Raw genomic sequence first — 21,010 nt, 5'->3', positions numbered from 1 at the left:
CTTTGGTTCAAGAAGAGTCAACTCTTGCCATAGTTCGGATAAGCTATTGTAGTATTCTCTAATACTTCTCTCCCCTTGAACTATATTCCGAACCTTTTCTTGTAAGTTACACATATGAGTAATATCTTTAAGAGAATACATTCTCTTAAGATATTCTCACGCATCATTGGCATGTTCAAATTTTGTGAGACTTGAACACTTTTTTATGTCTACACTAGAAATTAGCCAAGACATGATCTTGGCGTGACCCATTCTCCATTCTTTCCATTCCTTTTCATAAGTGGAGATGGCCTTAGTTTTTTCCACCTTCGAAAGAGGTACTTCTCTTCCACCTTCTTTAGTGAATGTTAGTTTATGTTCCTTATCGGTTCCATCAACTAAGCCCCGTAGACCCTTTTCCCAAATAAGATGCTTTACGATTGAAGCCCATGTTACATAGTTTGAATCATTGAGTTTTATGGACTTAATGGTGACATTATGATTGTCATCTATTTTACAAGCTTAGGAATGAGAGGGGAAGATGAAAGCAAGTGGAAAGAGGAATATTTTTACCACAAAGATCGAAAATAAGTAGCCTTTCACGCCTTTCAAGGCTACACACAAGCACTCCTTCAAAGAGACTTCACTTTCTTGAAGAGTACTTGCATGACACACTTCCCAATACACGCGCACCGACTCTGATACTATGTAAGAAAGTGAAAAATACACAACAAATGTCTCTCAACAAGTTCTCACAAATATACCATAAGAACCACAAAGGTTCACAAAGAGAACTCAAGAATACACACTACCCGAAACGGGTATAAAAATATGAAAAATAAACAACTTTATTGATTTGGGATAAAATCCCACACAAGAGTGAGTATTTACAAGGGGAATAACCCCATATTTATAGAGATGTAGAGAGGAGCCTTAAGGGAGCTGTTGGACTCATCTTTTTGACTAGTCAAAAAGGTAACAGCCAAAGCAGTCCAATGAGAGACTGGTTTGGCTAATTCTAGTTGCATTTCAACTAGAATTAATTAAACTAAAAATCCTAACTAGAAAGGAGATAAAACATTACATGTCTATGAGATTACATACGAGATATTATATGAGATTGCATATTTTAACACCGGTAACTCTGGAAATAACACAATCACAAGGTACAAATACTACTAAGGTTAGCAAAGAGACTTCTCACAAAAAAACCTTTTCAATAAATATTTTTATTAGTAATTATGATGCACTAAGCATGTAAGTCATAAATCATTCAAGTGCAATGAGTGCACTCACAATAAACACCTCCCAAGAGGCAAGAACACAAGCTACAAATGGCACAATAGGAGAGCACATAAATATTTTTGATAATTTTTAAAATACAATCATAAACCTCATATAGGAGTTCAACATAAATACCAATAGTTTCTTAGTCATGCTCAAAAGGAGTAGCCTTAACAAAAGATCACAACCCTAAAAAACTAAAAGACATGAATTTGAAGTCATTTATAAAGGCATGTTTTGATATTTATAACTACGAAGTGCTCAAATAAAACATCTAAATGCCAAAAACACATGCTCAAGAATACTGGATCATATAAGTACATATTAAATAAAGAGAGTTCAAAAACCTAAGATTCAATCTAGATCTCATAGAAGCATACTTATGTATAAATATCATTTCACAAAATCAAATAAATATTATAAATTAAATGCAACAATAAATTTGAAAAACATTAATTTGAAAAATAACAAATAATGTTTAAATAAAAAAATGAGTGCTTTCTCATAAGTAATGCATGAGATAGACAACTCAAGTAAAAAATAATCATATCTATAAAGATTTAAGATATATACTGGCTCAAGATCTCCCTTGAATCCAAGCCATACATCAAAGCACAATTCCTTCATGAATCACAAACTCAAACTAAAGAGTCCTATGACCCAAAGAGGCAAAATACTAACAAAATTTTGTTGGCTTTGTTACCATGCAATGAAATCAAGTGGAAAGTAAACCACAATGTGCATAAGCACAATTCTCTTCCTCCTGTAAAAGACAAATGATAATGATAAGATCACCATCATGCCCATGAAATTAAATGACACAAATTATATAATGTGGGCTTCGATCATGAAGCACCATATTTGGGGAAAAGGGTTGTGGGGCATAGTGAATGATTCTGATTCAGAACCTAAACTAATTCTCACAAAGGTTGAGAATGATAAAGAAGTGCCTCTATCGAAAGGAGAAAAGGATAAAGCTTTAGCAACATATGAGAAAAAGTGGAAGGAACGAAGGATAGGGCATGCCAAAATTATGTCATGGCTAATCAATAACGTTGACATAAAGAAATACTCTAGCCTCGCTAAATTTGAGCATGCTAATAAAGTTTGGGAATATCTTAAAAACATGTATTCCCTTAAAGATATTGCACATGAGTGCAATTTGCATAATAAGGTTCAGACAATGACTCAAAAGGATAAAACCATTAGAGAATATTATAATGAGTTGTCCGAACTTTGGGAGGAATTGACTCTTTTAGAGCCAAAATGGCATTGTCCCGAAGACACTGAGCTCCGTAAAAAATAACTTGATATGACGCATTTCTATCAATTCATAAACAGTCTAAGACCAGAATTTGAGTCGACTAAATCGATTCTTCTTCATCGAGAAAAAGTTTCTTCTATTGTTGATACCATAGAGGAATTGACTATGGAAGAGAACAAACTTAGAAAAAATACTCCAAAATCGGAAGATGATTCCGTTCTAGCTATGTCTAGACTGGGAAACCATGTACGCTCTTATAGGCCACCTCATTTCAATAGACAAAATGGTGACTTTGACAAAAGAAAAGTCATTTGCCACCATTGTCGTGAACCAGGGCACTATAGGCCCCAGTGTCCTAAGCTAAGAGAGCTAAGAGGAAAAGAAGAAAAAAAAGTTGTATCTGTTGAATCAGAATCCAAAGATCAAGATGCACCAGTTTCTAAGGCTCAATTAATGGAGATTCTTCAACCTCTTCTCAAAGGCGCTTCCTCTTTTGAAGCCTTAACCGGAGCAACTGTTTCATCCTTCTCTGATCCAAGTAACCTTCCTTGGCTTCTTGACTCTAGTGCTTTCTTTCGTATGACTCAAAATATCAACAGTTTATCCAAATGTTTCAAAAATAAGTCAAGTGTGTCAAAAGTTTTTAGAGCTGATGGAACCTCTCTTGAAATAGAAGGAATAGAAAATTTTGAAAAAGTTAATAAAACTAGGCAATTTTTTATTCCAAAAGTTAGATATATTCCTAAACTAAATCTAAATCTTCTATCTGTTTCTTAAATATCTGATTATGGATGTAATGTTTCTTTCTCTTCTCATGGTTGTTGGGTATAGGATCACCAGTCAGGGAAGCTGATTGGGGAAGACCGTAGAGAAGGATGACTCTATTATATGGATTTTTTGGTATTACCTAAGAATGCTTTCTGTTATAATATTCAGAAAATAGAGTTGGATTTGTGGCACAAAAGACTTGGTCTCTAGCGCTTGATCGCTTTTCATCCAAGCAACATAATCTGGATTTTTGTGGAGAACAATGGATTGCGCCCCTTTATCATCCATCTTTCCCTGCGAAGTGAACTCTGGAGGGGGTGAGACCGATCCATCCAGATGTCCAGAGAGATCTTGGCTCCTTATAAAAGGAACAATCTGCCTTTTCCAGGTCAAGAAATTAGAATTATTAAGTTTTTCATAGACCAATTGGCTAAGAAAATTAGAGGAAAGGCTCGATTGCGAGAAAGATGAGGAGAAAGATGAGTCCATTTGAAGGAATTGTGAAAACAATCACTCGATTTTTTTTGTTTTTTTTGGAATATGATCAGAAAAGGAAACTAATCAAAACTGTATATCAAGGATTGAATCAATATCAAATTCATAAAATCATTCCAAGGCAAGAGTGTTTCAGACTGAAAATAGTGAAACATAAAATAAATAAAGGTATTTCAGACTGAAACAACGCAATATTGAATATCAGCACAGAGGATGGTTTTAGATTAAAAAGACAAAAAATCATGGAACATAAATAAAGGTATGTCGACTGAAACATCACAATATTAAATATCAGCACACAGGAACGATGACTTTAGATTAAACAAAATCGTGAAACAGGATCGTGAAAGCAGGAATCTGCGTCCTTTCACGTCAAGAAAACCAAACAAAAAGAACTTTGTTTGGTTAAAGAAATCCAAACAAAACAGGAATCTGCGTCTGTTCTTGTCAAGAGATCGTGAAAAAGGGATCGAGAGTGGGTTCTAGATCTGTTTCACATTAAGTAGAATCATGAAATAGATCTGAAATAGAAGTGAAGAAGGAAGACGTGATTCTGAGAGAATCAGATCTAAGGAAGAAAAGAGAAGAGGAGACGCTGAAGAAGAACTAAAGAAGGGAGGCATTAATGTCCTTACCTGGACTGAAAAGAAAGAGGGAAGGACACGCTCAGAAACCGAGATTAAAGAGTCGATATTTTCTTGACTTGAAAACCTTGGATCACCTCTTTGGACAATTCTTCTGGAAAGCAAACTTAGGCCCAGCTTTAACACCGCTTTGATACCATGTTAAACTTTGAATATCTTCACGTTCACCTGTGCAGGAAGAGGGAACGAAAGTTGGGAGAAGGGGCTGTAGAGAAAACACGTTAAGAAGAGTTCAACACACACTCCTTGTATTATGTTTTGAGTATATAACAATTACATAATTTTAGGGTACAAAAATACCCTTTTACAACAAGCATAATTACAATACTTCCAATGTTTGGATCTGGATCCGATCCAATACCAAAGTCGGGTCTGGATCTAATAAGGACTTATTTTCACTATTGTTCCACAAAAGGACAACAAAAGACATTTATTAAAGTTAATGATTCCCATAAGAAATCATGCTCAATACCTTATGCACGAATAAACAATCTCATTTATCATGTAAGGCAATCACAAGTGCAGGAGCAAATATCAATGTAAAAATTATTTATTCATAAGCTAGATCATAATTTTTAATACTTACATAAGAATACACCAAGAATAAAGAGAGAAAAAATAAACACAAGTTAAGCAAAATTTCATAAGATTATACTTGTGAAAGACACAACACCATTTTAAATTATTTTAAAATATATAACAAATTTTCAAAAAACAAAACAAAACAAAGTTCAATAATAAATACGAACATGATTTGACATTTATAACCATGAATTGTTAAGTATAGCGTCTAAATGCCAACAACACATACTCAGGAATACTAGATCATATACGTATATATCAAATAAATCAAGTTTTGAAAAACTAAGATTCAAACTAGATCTCATAAAAGCATACACATATAATTTCACAAGATCAAACAAATATTATAATCCTTATTAAATATTTAATAAAAATAAATTCAACGATAATTTTTTAAAACATTTAAAGATTTTAGTTTTTTTATAAAAAAAATATTGTTTTCAAAGATAAGGAAAATGAGTGTTTTCTCATGCATAATGCATGAGATATATAACACAACACCTAAAAATATAAGATACATGCAGGGTCAAGATTTTCCTTGAATCCAAGCCACACAATGATCATGATGCACAAACTCGAACAAAAAAATCCCAAGACACAAAAGAGGCAAAATACCAAGAATGAAATATGCAAAAATACAGAATGAGGGCCTCTAAGGGCTTATAAGATCACAAACATAAAGTGCACATGCACATACATAAGTCCAACTAAGGGACAATATAAGAGCACAAAGGCACAACCAATGTTGTGAAAAGCGTTGAGACATAGCGTAGTGCTTCACCAAAAACTAAGGCATAAAGCGTAAGCCTCAACATTTTTTTTAACTTAAAAAATATCTACCGATACAAACAAATAAAAGAAATGCTTTATTGATGAAGCAAAAACCAATAAGTAATAGAAAATCTCAAATAAATACCGAAAATTATGAGATTAACATGTAAAAATAACATTAATGCAACTTGATCTATGTAAGTATCTAAAAAATAAAATATGAGCATTAAATAAAAAAATAATTTACAAAATCACTAGCAATCAAATTTCTCAACATCATGTCATCTAGCAAACAATAACTACAACTTGCTTTTGTAGTTGCATTGTTTCGATGTGTGAATGCAGTAAGTCGTTCATCTCAAGATAAATGGACATGGTGGTAGAATGCATAAAATTAATGGCATCTTTGAAACTTCAAAATAAGCTACCTCTTTTATTTTTATTTTTAATTTTAATTTTTATGATGAGGAACCTATTTGGATCGAGCTCTAATTAGCCTCATATTCTACGTGGTAAACCCTAGGAGAGTGGACCAGATGTGCAATGTTGCTCCATACCTACCACAGTTTGATCAAAGGGAGAATCAAAGGTTCATAGTCATTGTTGTATGTGTGCTTATTTGGAGTAAACTGTTAGGGGTCCTTCTAACCCCAACTTGCCAACAAAAAGCAATTACCAGACGATTGAATATATTTGAAAAGTACGCCTACACACCCTCAAGAGAAAAGTTATATATATAAGAACAAAAGAATAAGAGAGAAAAAAAAGCTAAAAAGGGTCGGCATACCTGGTTGAGATTGAGTCTTCTTCTCTTCGCTGCAACCGAGACTCGAGAGAGAGAGAGAACAAAGAGATGAGAGGGAGAGATGAGAGCGTACTTGGTTGGGGTTGAGGCTTCGAGCCTTCGTCTTCTCCTCACTGTAACCGAGACCCGAGAGAGAGAACAAAGAGTTGAGAGACAAAGAGATGAGAAAGAGAGAGGTGAGAGCGCACTTGGTTGGGGTCGTGCCTTCGAGCCTTCTTCTTCTCCTCGCTATAGACAAGACCTGAGAGAGAACAAAGAGAGAAAGATGAGAGTGTACCTTTTTCTTCGTCTTCTTCTTCCTTTATGCGGATAGGGAGGGAGAGAAAGAGACGAGGGGGAGAGATAAAGTGAGAGAGAGTAGGGAGAGAGTGAGCAGGGAAAAAGAGAGAGGCCCCGACCCTAATTAGGGTCGAGGCACATCTCTTCCCATTTGACCAGACGTTGTAAAAAGCGCATGCCTCATGTTGAGGCGTGCTTTGCCCTAAGGCATACGCTATACCTCATAGCATATGAGCCATTTGCCTTGGGGCAAAAACACTCTTTTCTAGTGCCTAAGGCAAAAGGCTCCTCACCTTGAAGTGAGGTGTGCTTTTTGTGCCTTGAGGCACATTTTTAATAATACTGGGCACAACACAAGCACTAAGTGCATTCAAAACATTAAAAAAACAAAGTGAAGAACACAAACATAAAAATTATTCGTCTTATTGAGCATGAATGCTTAAGGGAAGCATTAAGAAATGAAAGGGGATAAAAGCCCCTATTTATATACATACAAGAGAGAGGGAGACCTCAATAGAGCCGTTGGACTGTTCCAACAACTCTATTAGGTATTTGACTAAATAGTCTCAATAGAAAACATAAAATGACAAAAAAAGAATAAAGTAAAAGTTCTAATGTGCCCCTAATGGGCACATTCTATTACAAGGACTGAAATAACCAAAATGCCTCTAATGGGTAAGTACCTATTACAACATTTTAATTAAAATATACATATATATATATATATATATATGTACAATATGAACCAAAAATATATATAGGTATGAAAATACACACACATACATATATACATGTACAACTTAACAATATATATAAAAGAACTCATATCTTAATACATGACACCCATTTTGATCGAATTATACTTTTATTTGCTATCCTCTTTCCATTTTTGGCACTCATGCACTGCTCCTATTTCTTCATTCATAGCTTCTATCCATTTTCTACAATTTGCAAGTTGAGAAAAGGATCTAGATTCCTCTTGTTGCTCAACCTGAGTTAAAAAAATGCTTGATGATCGACACGAAAATTTTCATGTTAAACGATCTCTCAATTGGGTGCTTCAACTCATTTGATCTTCTCCAATTAGTCTGATTGATCATAGTTTTCTGCCAAATGTTTTCTTGCTGTCTATTAGAGCTAAGTGGTTCTTTTTTCCTTCTTGTATAAACAAAGCCTTCTTGGCTCTCTTGATTTTGGCAACTTCGTTCATGCAACTGCTAGTTTTCTTGTGACTAAAGACTTTCGACATGCTGTCCATTGCCATAGGAGGTGTTCTCTTGAACATAAGAATCATCAACAACATATAAGAAGGCCCTGCATTCATCCATGGTTGATAGAGTTCACATTGCTGCACCATTAGGATGAACTTCCTGCAATAAGTCACTTCCAGAATTATTTGGGGAGGAGGCTTCATTAAATGCAACATTTCTTGATACAAGAATACATTTGGATTTTGGATCATATTCCATAGAGAATAGGAGTATTACTAGTGCAAATCATTGTCAATTCACTTTTGCTGAGGCATACATGGGAAAGGCATCCTTCGATTAATCCCATTAATTTGTAGAAAATCAATGTAACTCCTTTGATGAATATTTGCCTCCATCAAATTGGAAATTTAAGATTCACATGAAAAAATGACTTTGAATAAAAGTATGAAACTTTCAGAACAGATCAAATACTTCGGATTTATGCTTCATGAAGTATATTCAGGCATAATGAGAATAATCATCTATAAAAGTAACATAGTATCGACTAGCCCTAATAGAGTCTTTGGGTGTAGGCCCCCAAACATTAGAGTTTAAATAATTTCAAATGGCTTCAAAGTTCAAAGTCCTTTTATTTAATGAATTAAAATGAAATACATGATTTTTGCACAATTGACAACTAGAACAAATAACATCATCAGACTCAGACGTGAAACTGCACTTAGATATAAAACCTCTAGAGACCAATCTTTCATGAAAAAAACAACTACAATGTCCTAAATGACTGTGTCATAGATCTTGCTTGTTTGACTTAGACAAATTGAAGGCATGTATAAGAAGTTGACGACTTCACCACCTCATCCTCGCTCGTGAGAGGTTCCAGTGACTAACACCTAATGGGACTCCTGATATCCTATCCGATGTCCTTGCTAAGCTATTAACATATCATACAACAGCCATTTCGGCTGCAGCTCTTTTAATGATACAAGCACTGGAAAACACCTTGTTTATATTTTCCATAATAGACATGAAATCTCTGATCAAAGGGTGAAATTCCTTCCTGAGGTACATGAGCCTTGATTCATAACTCCATCTCTGTACAATCATTATGTACTCCAATCAGCATCTGTTGGGATAACATGGACGTGATATAGGTGATCAACATCTATTTTGGCTGTAACTTTGATAGATGTGAGAACCTTTTTAACTTTTTTTCTTCTTGAAGAATGGATTTTGGAAGGATCATGATAAACCCATCAAGGTGTCAAAAGGGATCTTGCCTTCTGATAAAGGTGGTTATTAACTTATTTGTCTTTTCCAGGTGAAGAAATTAGAATCATTCAATTTTTTGAAAACAAGCTAATTCAGAAAATTGAAAGATAAAATGGATCGGAATAAATTAAATCCATTAGTTTTTAGAAATAAGATGTAAAAAACAGAATCAAATAAAGAACGCAAGCAGGAGACACCCACAAATAAGATGGGTTACCAAAGCAACAATGCAGCAGTAAAAATAGCAAGTGGCAGCCAAAATAGCTGGATCTGCATTTTTTACTTTCTTGCTGAACATGTCAGTCATTTATGCACACAAAAACATTACAGATCTTTATCATGTGACCAAGAATTTAGCATGAGAAAGAATCTTTAAATCTCACATTAAACATTGCCCTAGTATGAAGGAGTAAAAAGAGAAATGTATCCTAATTCTCACGATAAAACCAATAAAAGAATAAAATATGAAAGAAAAGTTTGAAATTAGATTATGGTAAGAAAATGTGGGTTTCAAGAGTGGGAAGAATGAAATGATTGGCGTAAGTGGGAATCAAGAGATGGATTAAAAAGAAAAGGGTAGAGATTTTGCAAAAGGAAAAAAGATTAGTAGAGGGATTAAGAAAAGAAGAGAAACAAGATCTTTCAATGGCTTGAAAAGAAGAAAAGGAAAATGATCTCTCTACACATGTTTGATGGATGTTGTTGTCACTAAAACATAGCTTGATACCATGTTAGATTTTCACCAAGATTCATGCATTCAAGGGAAGAGATATGTTGTAACTCCTTTGGCATGATTCGCTACGTGGGATGGTGGTCTATGAGCTTCATAGATGTGTTCATCATGGTTTTAGTGGGAATCAACCATTGGAACATGTTTTTTTTATGAAAAAATATATTTTTGAGTCAGGAAAAATCAGTACATTTATAATCGTTAATTTTTGCATCGCTGGAAAAACCTATTTACTGTTTGGATTTTGGCGATTCAAAAACCGGTTCTCACTAAAAACATGTAGATCATATCTATGTTACACACACACACATTAACGTGAACAGGTCCAGGCCTGTTGGATGTCTAACCCCAACCAAGACCATTGACATCCCTGTATACATGCATTCTAAAGTCTATGATATCCATTTAAGATATCTTTGCTTTGTATCATTGAACATATTAAGTCCTTTGAAACCATATCATGAGCTTTTGTAAATCAAGAAAATGATGGGAACTAACTTACCTCAAGAACAACATTTCTTATGTCATTTGAGATTATCATGAGCTAAGTTGGTTGCAGATGTTTGATTCTTTTTAAATGATGCTCTATTGTTCTTTCAAGAATTTCTGTGTTTATATTGGCACGATTTGGATCTCTCATTGTTCTCATAGATGGATAAGAAGCTGATCTTTTTACGTTTGTTGAGTATCTTCTTATGTTTTTTTAGAAGCCTTAACAATGATGCAACCACCATGTAGCCTATGTATAAAAAACATATTACCTGAGTTAGATGCCTTTCTTGGCATGAAATTCTAATCTGAAGTGCATGCAGACACTTACAAAGCTTTTCTTTTCTTTTTCCCTTATAAGATGGTCTAATTGCATCTCTAATTATGGGCAGCTTGCTTTAATTCTTGTTTTATAATTAGGACTTAACATTTATAGTTAGCACAACTTAAGAAGTTACTGGCCTAATTCTTGTTCAGGTTTTTGATAAATGCATCAAGAATAAATTGCAAGGAAAAACCAGAGTCCTAGTCACAAATCAGCTACATTTTCTCCCTTATGTGGATTTGATTATTCTAGTTCATGAAGGAATGGTGAAAGAACAAGGAACTTTTGAAGCACTAACCGGTAACAGTGTCTTATTCCAAAAACTAATGGAAAATGCTGGGAAAATGGAAGATCATGTGGAAGGAAAGGTAGAAGGTAATGTTGGTGGCGAAAAGCTTCTGAAACCTACTGTAAATGGCGAAACCAATGGGGAGCCGAGGGTTAATGGTGGTTTTCTGAAAGGAAATAAACCTGCTAAAAAAGGGGAAGAAAAGTCTGTTCTTATCAAGCAGGAGGAACGTGAAACAGGTGTGGTTAGCTGGAATGTACTCATGAGGTAACAAATTGATATATTTGTTGGCAATTTAGTTCTATGGCAATAGAAAGCTTTGTGTGTGTGTGTATTTGCGTCTCTCTCTCTCTCTCTCTCTCTCTCTCTCTCTCTCTCTCTCTATATATATATATATATATATATATATATATATATATATATATATATATGAAACAGGTGTGGTTAGCTGGAACATACTCACAAGATAACAAATTGATTTCTTGGCAATTTAGTTCTATGACATTAGAAAGCTTTGTGTGTGTGTGTGTGTGTGTGTGTGTGTGTGTGTGTGTGTGTGTGTGTGTGTGTGTGTGTGTAAAGTATTCTCTTGAGAGGTCTTTTACCATGTGCTATAAAGATTTCACATTATATTTTCTATTTCAACTTGTGTAAGTCTCCTATTTGTTTATTGGATACCCAAGCTGGGAGAGAACTCCTGTGGGATTCTAAGCTGAGATCCATTGGTTATGATAGTGTGAACTTACCTTCCAGCTATCTCAATCGATCCCATGTTACACACGCCTCCTTAAATCAGATGAAAATGGCCAAAATCACACTAACCCATAATTGAATTTCCACAGTCCATTTTTCCTATTGTGTGAGCAAGAGATGGATGAGTGTGTTTATTGTAAATACAAGTGCATAAGTGTGAGCTTCTGTTGCTTGTAAGTATGAGCTTTTTGAATAAATAACAATTTATATTTTTTTAATTTCTCATTGTTCTTAAATCCTGTTTTGTTGTTCTTGTGCCTTTGGTTAAATGCATTTTGTAGTCATTTGTAAAGTATATACATATTTATATATGTATATATACCTTTTATGTATATACATATGTATATTTAGTATATATATGTATTATGTATAATTTATTTTAATTGTGTTTCTTTGATTTTTATTTTTTATTTTATTTCTAACTAGCTGTTAAACTAGCCGTTAGACATGTCTAACTTCTAGTTGGCTGTTTCTCTCTCTCTCTCTCTCATTATGTGTATTTATATGGGCAGCCTGCCCATTGTAATGTATGCCTTTATTGAACATTACTTTTAATAAAATTTATATTTTTGATGTGTAGCTCTCTTGCTCTCATATACTCTTTGCCTTAGTGCATTTGTATTGCCCTTATTGGCGTGTGGTATTGGCTTATAACCCTTTTGTATTACTTCATTGTCATTCTATTACAATATATACATACATGTATACATATACTTGTATGTATATACGAGTATATGTACATACAAGTATATGTATTAGTATATACAGACATGTCCATACATACAATATATATATATATATATATATATATATATATATATATATATATATAACAAAAATACATCAAATATTGACAATATATATTGGAAGGGAGAAGGTGCAACCGTTGTACGGTCCTACCACTTTTAAAAATAATTTCTAAATGTGTTTTCTTGGCAATTCTAACCATGCAGATGTATTCTTCATGATTAAAAACCTAAAAAATGGCTCTTATGACAATTTTTTCGATGTATCTATAGGATTTTATAATGTATATATTTTCAAAAATTTCAAACCATTGATTTTTAGCACATTATAAAATCTACATACACATCAAAAAAATTTGTTATAAGAACCAGTTCGTAGGTTTTGGATCATGGAGATCACATCCACATGGTTAGATTTCCAGAAAAGACATCTAAAAATTATTTTTAAAAGTGGTTGTGCCTTTCCCCTTCCCATATATATATAATAGGAGAATGCATTTGTAATGCATTTACAATTATACAATTATAAGTTCCCAAGTCTTTCAAATTTGAACAATTTTGGATATACCCCTGCACACAAGTTTTTCGATAATTGTCATGTCTCACCCTTAGCACCTGCAACTGACTTGCACCTGCACCTATGTGACATAGTTTAGGATGATATCTAATTGGATTTTCTCAGAACTTCATATTATCATGTAAACTTTAGTTTTTTATGATCCTCTTTCTACAGGTATAAAAATGCATTAGGAGGGTGGTGGGTGATTATAATCATTTTTACTTGCTATATCTCAATTGAGGTTCTTCGAGTTTCTAGCAGTACATGGCTGAGTGTATGGACAGACCAAAGCTCTTTAAAGAGCCATGGGCAAGGTTTCTACAATATGATATATGCTCTTCTATCTTTTAGTCAGGTATCACCAATTGGTTAATAGTTAAATTTCATTGTTTTCTTAGAAATGTTTTCTTTGTTATCTGCGATTTTAAGCTTTGCTATACATTGTACTGTTTCTTGAAGATTTTTCCTATTTATGCTCTTTCACTATTTCAGGTACTTGTGACCTTGATCAACTCATTTTCCGTGATTATTTCAAGTCTTTATGCTGCCAAAAGGCTTCATGATGAAATGTTAAATTCAATATTGAGAGCTCCAATGGTGTTTTTCCATACCAATCCAATTGGGCGGATCATTAATAGGTTTGCTAAAGATTTGGCAGATATAGATCGGAACGTTGCTGTCTTTGTCAGCATGTTTCTGAGCCAAATGTTCCAGCTTCTTTCAACATTTGTACTTATTGGAATTGTGAGCACTATATCCTTGTGGGCCATTATGCCCCTACTGATCCTATTCTATTCAGCTTACTTGTACTACCAGGTATGTGACCATATATCACGGGTGAATTGACTGAAATTACTTGTATACAACAATCTCCTGTAGTTTTTTGTGCTCTTTGCTATCCTATTACACTTTTGTTAGGATGGGAAATCAACTGTTGGAATCTGATTTCTTTGGTGCCTTTTTATTGAAATTACAGACTTCGAAGCATATCATTTTTTTGTTGGTGCTGCTGGTTAAAATGTAATTTGTGTTGGACTTTGCAGAACTTGAATCCTGAGAAGAAAAAGAAACTATTAACAGCAAAGACAAATTATACATGATCCGAACATTGTAACTAATAAAATGCTGTTTATATGATACAGCCATACAATTATTAGTCATTGGACGGATAAAAAAGCTTACTGAGTTGTTTGTTATCAGATTTAAACACAGGGTTGGTTACTTGCTGCAACTTGTAGTAGGTATTTACATATATAGCATTTAGATTACTGAATTATTATCATATCACTTGCATTTCTGCTCAGCTCGATCTAAGGAGGAATTTACCTACATGGCAAGTAGTAAGTTGCGTTGCAAGGAGGAATCCTGCTCTCTTTTTGGATATGCCCATTCTTTCAAATTTTGTTTAGAATGATGGGGGTCTTATGTCACATTGGTGCGGGTGCGCTGATGTGGCACTTTAAAAAAACTTGGGTATGGGGGTGCTGGAGGGTGTATATATATATATATATATATATATATATATATATATATATATATATATATATATATATATATATATATATAATTTTTAACAGTTAACAATAACACTAATGAAATAAAAAACAATTAACCTTTGTTTTATTTTTAAAGCATATTGTGCTACAATTCCCTAACTGTACCACATGCATTTTGATATTTGATCAGTTATTGCCCTTACCTGGCATTACATCAACAGGGCCAGCATTGTAACTCAACATCCTTCATCATTCTCATCCCTTGTGCTAAACAACCACAATCCCCCTCTCCATCATCTAGCGGTGTAAATGGATCTTCTATTCTGAATCCAGTACATTCTTTTTTGGATATATTATTATTTTTTTAAATCATAAATGTGTTTTTGGATCAGATTCAGACTTATATGGGTCCACTCTTTCAGATTGATTCTCAAATTCTGTTCAGACTTATAAAAATGCATGTTTTCATCTTATTCTCACTACGCCTTGAATAAAATTTTGATTTAGATTGAAATCTATTGCATTGGATCCATTTCACGTTCTGGGGATTTGGGCTTACTGCCTAAAATTCTGACTAAAATCCGAATCCGTATTAACTATGATGCAGACTATATCCAATCCGTTTGCACCCTTACCATTAATCACTCCTTCCCTACTCTATGGTTAATTTGGTCTAGGTATTTTTTGGAATTTGGATAGCTCAACGAGGGATGTCAATGGATCGGATGTTATTTGATATCCAATCTGGATGAAATTCTGGTCTGTCAAATTTGGTAAAGGAGATTGAATCTGATTAATAATCAGTTTTGGATTCAGTTTAGGATTTTATTACTGAATTCAATGGATATACGAATCCAATTGTGTATATGTAATCCATAATCCAATTTTTTAAAACATGAGAAAATGAATCCATGTCACAATAACCAAACAAAAGAAAATTAATCTCATTTGTATGAGATTCTTTTCCTCAAGCCAACCGAACATGAGACTCCAAATCAAATGATTTAGATCGGCCCAAACCCCCTCCCTTGCCGAGAGGCACAGGGTCGGTTACGCTCTGCGTAACCCCCCCCCCCCCCCCCTGCCCCTTTCCTTTTTTGTTCTGCTACAGACTTATCGGGTTGCCCCTTTTTTTTAAAAAAAAAACTGTTACACAGGGCGCGGCTCGGGTCAGGATCCGAGACCCATAAACCGACCCCAAACGATATGGATCCACAAGTTGGATCCAACTGTGGATCCTCGGATTAATTTAAAAAAATTTAAAATTTTATTCATTTATTATTAGTTTTATTATAGATGTGGATATAAAGACCACTTTATGGGTCCTAGATCCGAAATGTGGATCTGAGGCCCAAATTGCATATTTCGTAATATATTTATTAGCGAAAATTTTTGGTTTTTACAATACATGTGTCTATTACGTAGTCCAATATGATACACATGTGTGTCTCTATACAGGTGTATTGTACTTGTATCATGTGCATCTTATGATTCACCTTAGGGCATATTGTATGATATGCAATAAATGCAGTTTTAGTTGCACTGTTTTTGTCTTTTCTTTTTGAAATATATAAGCCCCCTTAGAGCCAATTCATACTCATTCCTAAGCAGCTTAAGGGTCATTTGAGGGTGATTTCGTGCAAGATGAAGAAAAAGAAGAAGATGATGATGATAATCAGGATTGACATTGTCTAGTTTGTTTTTGTTTGAATTTTGAAAAAAACTTGTTAAGTAAAACTTTTAAGTATTGAAGAACACTTTTTTATGTTGTTTTTGTTTATGTTAGCTCACACTATTATGAATCTTGTGACTTGTAAGCTTAGTTTCGTTCTTTAATATTTATGTTATTTCGTAGTTTGCATTTTTCTTGTGAGATACTGATGTCATTCATAGCATACTATCTTGATTATTGGATGTTTGATGTCTTATGATACTCATAATTGTTAGATATGGGATTTTATGATTGTCTTATGTAATTTATCATTTCTTTATGTTATGGATTTTTTAGATTTTTTCATGATTTGTTGAGTGTTTTTTGAATTTTTTATGTAGAAAGACTTTATGATATGATATGATATCATATCATATCTTATTTCTGAGTCTGGCTGATTATGCCTCTTTCAAGAAACTGTTTTGTGCCAGACATACTAATGTTCATGTCCAGGGAAAGGTCTGAAAGCTGCATAATGTATGTCTATTACTGAAGTGCAATTTTTCTGAGCATAATGCATGTATGAATAGTCATGCACCTCTTAGTTATCATATTAAGTTAACAGTTGTACTGTCATCTATCTAGTTGCATCAAGCCTGTTAGGCTAACTTTTATTGGAAAGCTTTCTCCTACATCAAATCCATGCAGAATTTCCTAATTTTTGTTTACAATGTTAATCATTTACATGTGCAGAGTACTGCGCGCGAAGTAAAGCGTATGGACTCTGTAACTAGATCGCCTGTTTATGCTCAATTTGGAGAAGCATTGAATGGTTTGTCTACAATCCGTGCATACAAGGCATATGACAGGATGGCTAACATTAATGGGAAAGCAATGGACAACAATGTGAGATTTACCCTTGTCAACATGAGTGCTAACAGATGGGTTTCTATCCGATTGGAAACATTGGGAGGAACTATGATATGGTTAATTGCAACTTTTGCAGTCATGCAAAACCAGCGTGCAAGCAATCAGCAGGCATTTGCATCAAGTATGGGTCTGCTTCTCACTTATGCTTTAAATATAACAAGCTTGTTAACCGCAGTTTTGAGACTGGCAAGTTTGGCAGAGAACAGTTTAAATGCTGTTGAGAGAGTTGGAAGATACGTAGAATTGCCCTCTGAAGCTCCTTCTGTTGTTGAAAGCAACCAACCCCCACCTGGATGGCCTGCATTGGGAACTATAAAGTTTGAGGATGTTTTCTTGAGATACAGACCTGAGCTTCCACCTGTTTTGCATGGTTTATCTTTTACAGTTTTACAAGGTGAAAAGGTTGGAATTGTTGGAAGAACAGGAGCAGGAAAATCTAGCATGCTCAATGCACTATTTCGTATTGTAGAGCTGGAGCAAGGTAGAGTTTTCATTGATGATTATGATGTTGCCAAATTTGGCCTAGAAGACTTGAGGAAAGCTCTTGGAATAATACCACAATCGCCAGTTCTTTTTTCAGGTAACAGTTCATTACAACAATGTGTATTGCTTTTATTTCAATAAAATAGCCTTTAAACAAATTGACTTCACTAAAAAGTTTGCACCCCTATGTAATGAAACAAGATGTGCATGCCACTAAAGGGCTACAAGGTGCACAATCACAAAAGTCACTTATGGCAAAATACACTAAGCCACAAAGGGCTAACACACAAAAGATAAAAAAATGTAATCTTTATTTAAAATTAAATGCACACAAAATGCATAAAAGAACAAGGGGCAGGGGACACCTTTTTATTGAGTACATAAGAGAGAGAGGACTTGTAGCCATTGAGGAGCTCCCAACGGCTACATGGTTGAGAACAAAAATGCCTTTGTTCAAAAGATAAAATCCCTAAAGCATAAAAAATAAAAATAAATAAATATATAAAAATCAAATCTGTTCCTAGTGGACAGATTCCTATTACAAGGGAAAATTACATAAACACCCCTAGACAGTATGCCTATTACAAAGGTACAACAACAACAACAACTACGCCTTCATCCCAAAACAATTGGGGTCAGCGATATGAACCAAAAAAAGAAATTCATTTTGGGTCTTCCACATGAATCCTTTTCCTCCAATCATTTCTATCCAATGCCATGTTCTCGGTGAGGTTCAAAGCATTCATATCCTTTCCTATCATCTCCATCCAAGTCTTCCTAGGCCTACCCCGACCTCTTTTAACTAATATATTTTCCCATTTCTCCAACCTTCTAACTGGAGCATCATTAGGCCTTCGCCGAATATGCCCAAACCACCGTAAACGATTCTCTCGCATCTTATTTTCAATGGGTGCACCACCTACCTTCTTACCTATCTCTTCGTTCCGAATCTTATCTTTTATTGTATTTCCACACATCCATCTAAGCATCCGCATCTCAGCTACACTCATTTTTTGAATATGATGTCTCTTGGCAGCCCAACATTCCGTACCATAGTAAAGCGGGCCTAATAGTCGTCCTATAAAACTTTTCCTTCAACCGCAATGGCATTCTACGATCGCACAGCACTCCAGTTGCACTTTTCCATTTCATCCACCCAACCTTTATCCTATGATTTACATCTCCATCAATTTCTCCATACTTTTGAATGATGGATCCCAAATATTTGAAATAATCATTCACCGGTATTTCTTGCTCACCAAGCTTCACTACACTCCCATCACTACTTCGTTGCTTACTAAACCGACATTCCATATATTCAGTCTTACTCTTACTCAACTTAAAACCTCTAGCTTCCAATGTCTGTCTCCATAATTCTAACTTAGCATTAACCCCAACTCTAGACTCATCAATCAAAACAATATCATCAACAAACAACATACACCACGGTACATTTTCTTGAATTGATCTCGTAAGCTCATCCATCACTATCGCAAATAGAAAAGGGCTTAAAGCAGATCCTTGATGTAACCCAACCGTTATCGGAAAATTGGTTGTCACCCCTCCACAAGTGCGGACATTGGTTACTACTCCTTCATACATATCTTTATATATACTAATGTACTTGAGAGAAACACATTTCTTCATCATTGTCCACCAGAGAACGTCCCTAGGTACTCTATCGTATGCCTTCTCTAAATCAATAAAAACCATATGCAAATCTTTGTTCCTCTCTCTATATCTTTCAATAAGTTGTCTAAGAAGATGTATAGCTTCCATAGTTGATCTTTCAGGCATAAAACCAAATTGATTCTCCGATATCATGACAACCTTCCTCAACCTAGACTCAATCACCCTCTCCCAAAGTTTCATAGTATGACTCATGAGTTTTATACCACGATAGTTTGTGCAATCTTGTATATCACCCTTATTCTTATATAAAGGCACCAAAGTACTTTTCCTCCACTCATTAGGCATCTTATTTGTATGCCTATTACAAAGGTGAATATATATATATAGGAAATACATATTTTCTGACACCCCCCCTCAAACTCGTGGGTTGACAACCGAGAGTTTGCCTAGAAGAAAGTGGAATGTGGGAGATGGATGTGCCTTAGTGAAGAAGTCCACAAATTGATACTCGGATGACACATATGGAAGAGTGATGGTCTTCAGGAATTCTTCTCAGACATAGTGACAATCCATATCATGAAATGTATGATTGCTTGCAATATAAATTGTGTTCTTGTTGTCACAACTTAATTTTGAAGGTTCAGTTATGTAAACTCTCAAATCTTCAAGTAGTTGTATCAACCACACTAATTCAGAAGTCGTAGTGGCCATGACACGATATTCGGCTTCTGTAGAGGATAGGGAGACCTGTTGCTTTTTGCATTTCCAAGATATCAAGGAATCACCTACAAAAATCGGTGTTTGAGCGATGCTCATTCATATCTCCTCTCCAGTCAGAGTCCAAAAATACAATAACATCTAATGAGGATGAAGATGATAAAAATAAGCCTTGATTAATTATATCTTTAATATATCTAACAGTTAAATATAAATATATATGTATATATATGCATTTTCATACATTTCTATATATTCATAGTTCATGGGTATTTTGGTCTTTTCTCATATACAACAGAAATAAGTGTTTTTTATTTTTATTTTTCTGTTTTTATTTTTTTCTTTTTAATGTAATAATTCCCAGCCTTCATGGGCTTTTGGGTAATTAACCAAGAGTCGTTGGACCCTACCCGACGACTAGATTTCTAGCCGTTGGGTAGGTCCCAACGGCTCTCTATGAGCTCCCTCTTTAATATAATGGGGCCTGCCCCGTCTCATTTTGTAACATTTCTCCAAGGGATTATTCCTCAATAATATTCATTATTTTTATGTGTTCTCAGCTCTTAGTGGCTTATTCTAGTGTTTTCATGTCTTGACCCATAAGAGGTCATATTCTCTAAGTGTTCTCTTGCTCATAATTGGCACACCAAAGCATATCTTCATTACAACACTCATATGTACTATAGTGGGGGAATGTTGGAATATCAGGATTAGTAATAGAAAGGTAAGTTAAGGCTCCAATCATTTGGTGGTACGGAGTTAGATCTTTTTGAGGTTCTTTATCATCTTTCTTCATTTTTGTATTATCAAATTTCTTTTCATCTGTAAGATCCGATCTTTCTATTATCTGTAATGAAAT

The 21,010-nt window shown here is 34.6% G+C and overlaps 1 protein-coding gene across 1 annotated transcript in view; it reads left to right on the top strand.

Annotated features, from left to right (window-relative positions):
* Nucleotides 1–21,010, top strand: part of LOC149844599 (ABC transporter C family member 2-like) — a 191,488-nt gene that overhangs the window by 144,243 nt on the left and 26,235 nt on the right. Inside the window, exons 20-23 of the mRNA XM_089994906.1 lie at nt 11,048–11,451; nt 13,417–13,597; nt 13,735–14,058; nt 17,143–17,899. Of these exons, the coding sequence (XP_089851032.1) occupies nt 11,048–11,451; nt 13,417–13,597; nt 13,735–14,058; nt 17,143–17,899 (1,666 nt within the window). The remainder of the gene's footprint in view (nt 1–11,047; nt 11,452–13,416; nt 13,598–13,734; nt 14,059–17,142; nt 17,900–21,010) is intronic.

This window comes from Nuphar pumila, chromosome 2 (assembly GCF_984573655.1).
Source record: "Nuphar pumila chromosome 2, dmNupPumi1.hap1.1, whole genome shotgun sequence".
Classification (NCBI taxonomy): domain Eukaryota; kingdom Viridiplantae; phylum Streptophyta; class Magnoliopsida; order Nymphaeales; family Nymphaeaceae; genus Nuphar; species Nuphar pumila.
The sequence above is the reverse complement of the archived record's forward strand: the minus strand, read 5'-3'. Positions and strand labels throughout refer to the sequence as shown.